At 38.4% G+C, this 8,968-nt stretch overlaps 1 protein-coding gene across 6 annotated transcripts in view; it reads right to left on the bottom strand.

Annotated features, from left to right (window-relative positions):
• Window positions 1-5,672: 5,672 nt before the first annotated feature.
• The window catches only part of TBC1D19 (TBC1 domain family member 19), a 92,939-nt gene continuing 89,643 nt past the window's right edge, over window positions 5,673-8,968 (bottom strand). For 5 of the 6 annotated variants that reach the window (XM_063309935.1, XM_063309933.1, XM_063309938.1 and 2 more), the window contains one exon: window positions 5,673-7,552. In XM_063309935.1, the coding sequence (XP_063166005.1) occupies window positions 7,478-7,552 (75 nt within the window). In that variant the 3' untranslated portion in view covers window positions 5,673-7,477. The remainder of the gene's footprint in view (window positions 7,553-8,968) is intronic. The other variant, XR_010068397.1, reaches the window with a different exon arrangement.

Raw genomic sequence — 8,968 nt, 5'->3', positions numbered from 1 at the left:
ATGACCAGCATTCTGTAGACAAGATGACAACAGCCAGATATTTGGACACATGCACAATGCTTCATTACTGCTAAGCACACTCTTGAAGACATTTTCATGGATTGCTATCAAATGGGTCATCAGACATCCGATCAAGTGAGCTGAAGGACACACACCCAACATGACACTTGAGCTCAAACTATAATTCACAATATCTCCAAAATTAAAACTGCATCATGAGCCAAGTGAAGTTCAACATTTCTTTGGTCAATGGATTTCCAATGAGTAAGTGAGTGTGTCTGTGTGTGAGACAGAAAGAGAGAGAGAGAGAGGTCTGCATATGTGTAACTTTCCCTCTGCAATCAAAACAATGCTTGGGCTTTGGGACAGTAGTGTTGTGACGACTTACACAGGCCTATATGCATTGCATCTATGGCTCTACCTTAAATTACATCCAGGTGAAAGGGCTGAATTAGCAGACCCCATTTTAGTAGAGGAGTAGAGGAATGTCTCAGAATTTTTGTGATGGTCACATCAAGGCTAGGAAAACACTGAAAGGATAAAAGGATAATATGGATAACAAAAACAAAGTTCAATAGACAAGAACACAGAGAGATGTCAAGCCCTGTAGAAAATATCAACAAACTGTGATGTAAGGTCTGTCCTAAATGCTACACTTCCAATTCCAGCTCATGGACAAGAAGAAGGAACCAATCAAATGCAAGAGGAACTACAGGAATTCAGCATGAGGTCTTTGTCAGCAGATACCACCCTATGGGATGGGCAAAATAAATACAGAACCGCCTCAGAATGTAGTGAAAAAAACAGGACAGTACAACATAACAAGGTAGTAAGAATTCATAATAAAACTCCTGAGAGTCCACCCAGCAATGAGGACAGAGCGCTATATCTTCCTAGGAAAGCAACCAATGATAGAAAAGTCCTTCTTTTCACGTGTAAATGTGAATGAAACGCAAAAACCACAAGCATGTGGAAGGTGATTGACAAGAAGAGGAACCTGCCTTTGAGGGAGTTGGATACCAGAAGGCCCACCCCCTTTTTCCTCGAAAGGCCATTTTGGGTGCATGATGCATTTGTTTGCTCTAGTGGTTAAGGCAATGAGCTAGAAACCGGGAGACTGTGAGTTCTAGTCCCACCTCAGGCACAAAAGCCAGCTGGGTGACCTTGGGCCAGTCCCTCTCTCTCAGCCCAACTGACCTGACAAGGTTGTTGTGGGGAAAATAGGAGGAGGGAGTATACTCCATACTCAAGGTATGCTTGCTGCCTTGAGTTATTTATAAAAATAAAGGCAGGATAGAAAATTAAATGAATGAATAAATAAATAAATTTGTGCATTTGTCTATCAACATCTCACTGATCTTTTAACAGTAAGTGTGAACAAGGAACATCTGTATGGCATTTCTGTGAAGCAATTTTTCATATTAAGCAATTTTCTATCTGATAACGATTAAACAGACTTGCATCCTGTTGGTTTGGCCCAATACTCTCAGAAACTCCCACAGCACAGACTTGATCGACCTGCTTTCTTTGTGGAATAAAGTCAGCGATATACTTCTTCTCTAGGTTTATCTGAATTTGAAACATGAAATTTGTAGCCATCCATGTACAATTGCTATGCATTCTCTGTTCAGACGTATCCAAGAGGTCACCTGTGCATTTCTTAAGAAAGACATGGGAACAAAGAACATGGGTGGATGGATGGATATAATATACAGTAATAGCTATACAAGGGTATTTTGGCCAGGATGTTAGATGTCCCCTTTTCAGAAAGTGTATGATGTCTTTGACAGCCTGCGATGTATATTTTGCTTTTATTATTGGTACTGTTTATTATTTTTAAATTTTTATTAAACCACCTGGGCAAGTTGGGCAGCCACATACGTTGAATAAACAAATATAAATAATTAAAAATATGATGTGAACACACTGAGGTTCAAGAGATTGGAAGGAAATGTTTCACATAACCATTGCAGACCAACATTACAGCCTTCATGCTTAACATAAACATTTGGACACCTGGTATGAAAAGGAAAAAAAAACCTACTTAGTTGGTATGTTGTTCCCAATTATTTCATGTTTTCCATTTTTTTCTGTATAATTCTCAATAAAGAAACACAGGGTTGTGAGAGCCCTATCTCTTACATACTGGGGTTAGGGGAGTGGTATCAGGTGAGGTGCTACCAAGGCTCCATCCCATAATACAAGAGGGTGGAACCAGTGTGTGAAGTCCATAGAGAAAATTCTTGAGACCTCTAGCCTTCCACTCCATGGGCTTAGCCAGGCTGTTTGTTCAGAGTAAAGAAACACAAAGGTCTGATTTTCTGGCTGGTCACAAATAGATCAGAATACAAAGAGAATAATGACTATCTTCTTGTCATCCATTTATTGGTTAGGAATTCAACACAAAGTTTTCAAGAATCTTAAAACCTAATGTCTCCTTTCCCCTCATTGGGGAAAAAATGGAGAAAGGGAAGGAACTGTGTGGAAAGCAACCAAGAGTGATTCAAACATTTTCAAACGACTATACAGTTCTGTCTGAATTCCAACCTCCATTAACCCAGTCAGCCCTGGCCCATGGTGATGCCCCGAGTTGTAATTCAACAATACTTGGAAAGTCACAGTCTAATCCTGATGAAAAGATGGCTGAACAGTTTGATCCAAGATCTTGAGCAACAGCTATTTTTAAGGACCACTACTGATCTCAAAATCAACAATGTATCCAGCCTCTTATCAAGGTGTCAATAAAAATGGTAGAGAGTTATTAACAACTGACATTATATATTATTTCTTGTTGACCAAAACCATGCAGTGGTTTTCAGAATTAAAATAGAATTTGATTAAAAAAAACCCCACAGTACTATAAATCTTACATAACTGTCAGCAGCAAACAGAGCAAATACATTGGAGGAAGTGAAAGCTGCTAGGAAACCAGATTTTGGCTTCACTCTCATTGAATGATTGATTGCATTTATACCCTCGCTCTTCTCAAGGAATGCTCTTGGAGAGCTTCTGTCCATTTTAATCTCCCCACCTTTACTGATCTGAGCAGTAAAGTTAGACTGAAAGAGGAAAACTTGCATAAAAGCATCTCAAAAGCTTTGACTTTGCATAGGAATTTCAACTTTGGTCTCCCCCATCCAGACCACATTGGTTCTGACCCAAGTGAAGATTCATAAATGCTCTGGATGCACAGGGGAAAAATGGAATCACTGATGCTTAAATTCAACAGCAGTTCCAGACTTTGGATTAAATAGTGTAATAGACCTAGATTTTATTCAGGATGAAACTGAATTGGGAATCTATCATCAGATTCTGGGAGGTCTGATTACACAACCGAATTAAAACTGAATAAACAATGAAAAACCCCAGTGATAAAAGATAAGCAACTATCTGTACACACACAAAAAAAGAAGGCTGCTAAATTAGCTGAGCGCTCTAACTGATCCCTAAGGGAAATTAGGAAAAGGGCATGTGAAGGTCTATCTTTTCTCTTTGGAGCTGTGAATCGAACAATTCACCAAGGACACAGACTGAGCAGCCAGGTACACCATTCTATCGTCTATTTTAAAATCCTCTATGCAGTCATTCAGAAGTTTTTCCTCTTCAAGTGTTTGTGAAACTACTCCCATTAATTTGATCCGGGGAGGAAGAAATGGACACGTTCTGTTTTAATATCTCTGTTTATGAAATAAAGGAAGCAAGCATCAAATCTTACTGTTCCTTGTTCATTCAGACTCCCTCTTCACATATCAGGAGGACCCGCATGAATGCTTAATGTAACATGCAGCTGCAAAAATATACAAAACTTCAGAAAATCCAAAAGGGAGTGAATATTTGGGAATCTCCCTAACCCCCAACATTCTCTCAAGTTCAGTGAAATTTTATGTCAGTGAGAAGTTCTACTTATCTACCATATTATCTTGTTTTCACTAGTATTTACCTTCTCATCTTAAATGTTCTTTGATGTTGTCTCCTCCTGGTTTTGGCTGCACGCAGTAATTCAAGGCGAAAAGCAAAAAACTCTACAAGATAGAAAGCTTTTGAGTGGGCATTCCACCGGCCCTCTATACGTACAAACCTATCAGGTAAGGGGAGAACATTTCAGGAGCATCTAGGAATCTGGACCTATGGCAGCTCCGTTTAATGATAAGCACGTATTGGATATACTACTTTATAAGTTCAGGCTATATGAATAACCTGGCCAAGCATCACACACCAACTGCATGCTGGAACACAAACAAAAGTGCAGGAATCATAGCAAGTGTTTATGAGGATCGTTTCTCAAATTCTTTTCCTAGGAACCACAGCCCCCAGTGGACACATTAATTTAATGGATGATGGCAAGCATCCAGGAAACAGCATGGCCAGTTCACACAGCCAGCGGGACTTCTGATTACAGCCCTTTCCTTCAAGCAGAGTCAATCTCTTCCTTTCCACACCCACATGGAATGCCAAATTACAATGAGAAACTATTTGCAGCATCCAGTTCCTTTCTGGGTGCGCCAACCTCCAGTTCTTACCCCCTCTGTACAAAGTCTGTTCCAAGAGTTATCACCCTTCCAATGTTTTGAGTCTTCCCCCCACCCTCTAATTATGACTTTCAGATACAGCTCGTGACCACAATATTCCTGTATTGCCACGGTCTTTTTTTAAAGCATTGTGGATGAGGGACTTTGTTTGCAGCTGTAGTTGTGCTCCTCTGCCTAACTATTAAACATACAGCAATCCTGACCTTTGTAGATTTGGTCCCTCTGCTGATAGAAGGATGCAAGGTAAGTGGCCCAGGAACTTTGCCCGACTGAGTCAAGCTCCTGGTGACTTTATGGACACATCCATGCCATTTTCTTGGCAACAGGCCTGAAGCCACGGTCTTCATCCAAGGTGTTTTCCAGTTTCCCAGTCCAGCCTGCATCCTTAGAAATCCCTGCTCCGTCCAAGACCAGACCCAATGGTGCTTAGCGTCTAATCCCAAAGTAAGATAGGTACTGCTACTATCTGTAGAATTTAATTTGGTTCATGTCTGAAGCTTTTTCCTCTGCAAGCATAATTTTGTACCATCCTTTTTTAGACAAATGTTCTGACAGCTGCACTGTATGCCTATACCTGAATGAGGGCCAGGGGATTTTCAATTCCTATCCTCAAGATCTGTCAAAGTGTACATCCATGATAATTAATCACAGCCATAATTTCCCATCACACTGTCCCAACATTTGAAACAGTGGGATAATTGGGGTTGGTGCCCATTCATTATGAGATGCCTTTCGCTTGTGAATTAGCCCTCACAGATAAAACCTTAATATGAACTTGAAAATAATCCTTTCCTAGGGAGCTGGTCACAGTCAGCCTTGAAACATCAAATGCATCAATAAGCAGTGAAGAGATATGGCTGGCTTATAGGACACACTGACAAAATAGCAAACTTCATTTATTTCATAGATTTCCACCTGGACCAGTCTCAGTATGATAGCGAATAGGGGAAGGAGTGGGGAAACTGTTCAAGTAGAGGACTTCTCGACTGCCTTATTTTTTTTGACCGATATAGTCTATTTCAAGTCTATTTCAGTACAAAAGAATAGTTGTTTTGCTTCCCAGCCATAAGGTTCTTTATGGAAGGGCTGTAGAAGGATTATAGGTAATCATTTAACAGACATATAGCCAACAGATTCATGATGAATGTTTAAATTTTTATTTTAGGTAACAGGAGGAGTTAAGTTCCAGTACGAATGCAAATGAAGCTCCTTAATAAAAAAAAATGCCATCTTTACTACAATAAATAAAACAAGTTAAATTATCCAATTTGACCTTCAGATATAACATACTTTCAGAAAATAGCTACACATAAGACCAGTTGGGTCACCACTATCTTCCATGCCCTGGAAAATTAAACAAACAAACAAACAAATAAATAAATAACATAAATTTGGATTTGAAACAATTTTTTAAAGCTTTTCTGACATCACCAAAACTCCAGGAATGCTAAACATATGTACTGTACACAACTGGATCATCTACACAATCTGTCACTGCAAGTCTACATAAACAGTGTATTTCAGGGGCCCTATCAAGATTTGTAATTAAATACTATTTAGTTTAAATAGTATTTAGTTTAAAAATAAAAAAAGATTTGAATAGTATATATGATAGAACAAGACAGAGTTGAAGGTGATTTGCCTTCCATCTTTAAAGCATTTGGAGCTGCTTTAATTCAATGAACCCAAGGACACAAACAGGCTGAAAGTAACAGGTACATCAATTATACATCTTTACCGTGAGGAATGTCTTGATATCCAATCTTGGTTGACAGCTGTATGTGGTTAAGTTAGAATAATCTAGGAATCGATTCCACTTTTAGGGAGGCTTACTGGAATCCCTGGAGAAAAGGGAAAAACGCCTCATCGCCAGTGAAAGACGATCTATCCCAAGAGCAGCACAACTCATGTCGCTCAGGAATATGAGCTTGAACACAGCGAATTGATACACAGGATCTTGGACCAAGAGAGCCGGGGAAAGTGGCCAAGGCAGCACATTCAGCTCCTCAAGGCCTGCTGGGGGTGAGGGAAGGGGGAGCTTTTGATGTCATCTGCAGGCAACTGTTTTGGCTCCTGCATAGACAGGCTTCAACAGATTCTGGAGAAAGCTGGTGCCCAGACAAATGTGTCTTTTCATAGCAGAATTGGAGAAAACCTATGAGAAAGTGTGGGGATGAGCAGCTAAGGACCAAAGAACGTAAACTTTTAGAGAATGGAGGATATGTGATATGGTATTTCCCCAGATCTTTTCAATGTAATTTCATTTCCAAAAATAAAATAGGTTTGGCTGATTCTTAAGCTTACAAAAAAAATCTATAAAACCTCTTGATCCTTAAGCTTAAGTGTATATATGATAATACATGATGCCTTTATCACATTGTCTGCAGTTCTCTAAAAATGTATGAACTTCTGGTTGAGCCTCTAGTTGACTAAAACAAGCAGCTTAGTTCACCAGAAATGATACCAAAAGTAGGAGAGGGAAGTATTGCTACATTTTTTCATAATAATTAGCTGTTTAAAAGTTAAATATTTTAAATACTTTTCTTCAAGTATTGCAGGATGTACTATAAGGTGAAGTATTATTTGATTGGATGACAGATAATAATTACTGAAAAAATCCTTTCCACCTTTACGGCAGAAAGGCAGCACTGAGATCTAGAGTTACTGGGTTTTCCCCTCATCTTCCTGCATTTAATACTGCATGCATTAAAGGAAACCTTTTTTTAAAAATTTGCACTACATCCAGGTATTGCAGTTTGACTAAAATACAACAGCAAGCAGCAGTGATAAGGTGATATGCAACAGCCTTTGGAGGGGTTTCCAGGTAAGACCTGCATATTAAAACCTCTGCAAAAACATAAATATTAAATCTTTAGTTGAATGTTGCATAGCTTATTATTAGCATCTGTTGAAAGTCTAGCAGTGCAGCCCTGTGTCTTTGGAGAGCATCAAAAGCCAGCGGTGAAGAGAAAAATCTGAAGAAGAGGCATAACTTTCAGAGTCGAAAGATCAGCGAGGACAGCCTGGAATGAAAAGGGAAATTATGATGTTTCAGAAAAGTTTTTTTTGTTTAAGTAAGGCTAGTGAATAACTTCTTCATTAACAATGTACATGTTAATTTACTGCTTTGATTTTTATTTAAAGGCATTTCATTTTGATCAATGTTAAACTCTGAGCTTTACTGAAAAAGAGGTTGTACACACATTGTGATCAAGTAAACTTTTTATTTTAGGATTTAGACCTCGTTCAAATATATGTGGTATCGCTGATGCAGAAGGGAGTCTAAAATTTCACCATGTATCTAAAAATAATTGTGCGTTACGAATCCTTATCCTGCTTGTGTTAGCTTATAAGTCTTATAAGTCTGAGATTTTAATTATGCTTCAACCTACGTCCTTTCATTTTAAGAGTAACATTTTTATTACAATTACTTTTAAAAAAAAATATTACTTCAAAATAATTCTTTATCCCGCTGCTTGGATACTACCAACTTAAGAGAACACTGTTAAGCTGAAGAAAATGTTCATGAAGCCAGGAAGACCTACAGATAATTCTTGGGAGAGTTTATAGAGACATGAAAATGGCTAAAGTAGGAAAATTAGGCTATGCTAATTTCAAAGCATTGTGAAACTTTAAAGGTACGTAGAGTTAGAAATGAATGGAGATGCCAACAACCAGGTTATGAAAATATTAAAAGCGTTATGTTCTTTTTTTCAAGACAACAAAGGTATGAAAACAAGGTTTTCATACCCCTTTTGGGGGAAGATGGGCAGTAACAGAAATGTGAATAATAAATACATACATACATACATACCCTCTCTGGATTGACTTTCAGATATATCAGAGAGCATCAGAGTCCCATTTTTGCCCCCTACCCAGTTCTCTGATTTTAGGAAGCAAGGGTCTTTCACACTTAGCATAATTATCCAAGGCAGTGCTGATCAATCCTGGGAATAAAGATTTCTCCTTGATCATGGACTTCATTTCCTTTGGAAATGAACAAGATCTGCATGATCAGACATTTTAGAAGAAGCAGAAAAAGTTCCCCCTCCCTTTCTCTCCGCAAATATCTAGTGGACGTGCACTGGAATGGGGGTGTCTATTCATGGACTGCACAATTTAAGATTTACAATGTTCAGTGTTTAACAAGTGTAAATGTTGATTAATTGTATTAATGTAGTGAGCAACCTGAGGGCTTTAGTCAGGAAAAGGGGTGGTAAAAACAAAATGGGTAGTCATATTTAGAAGCAGCTTTCAAAATAAGGAGAGCTAAGATCTTCAGTCCCCTTACCTCATCAAACATTTAAAAATAAATCTCATCAAACCACACAACAATGAAACCATACAACACTGATCTTAGCTTTTTAAAATATATATTAATAATAAATCCCCAATGAAGCAAGAAATTAATTTAATTTATTCAATTTAGTTACCACCCA

This window comes from Candoia aspera, chromosome 8, assembly GCF_035149785.1.
Source record: "Candoia aspera isolate rCanAsp1 chromosome 8, rCanAsp1.hap2, whole genome shotgun sequence".
NCBI lineage: Eukaryota > Metazoa > Chordata > Lepidosauria > Squamata > Boidae > Candoia > Candoia aspera.
This window is presented reverse-complemented; position numbering and strand designations above follow the sequence as displayed.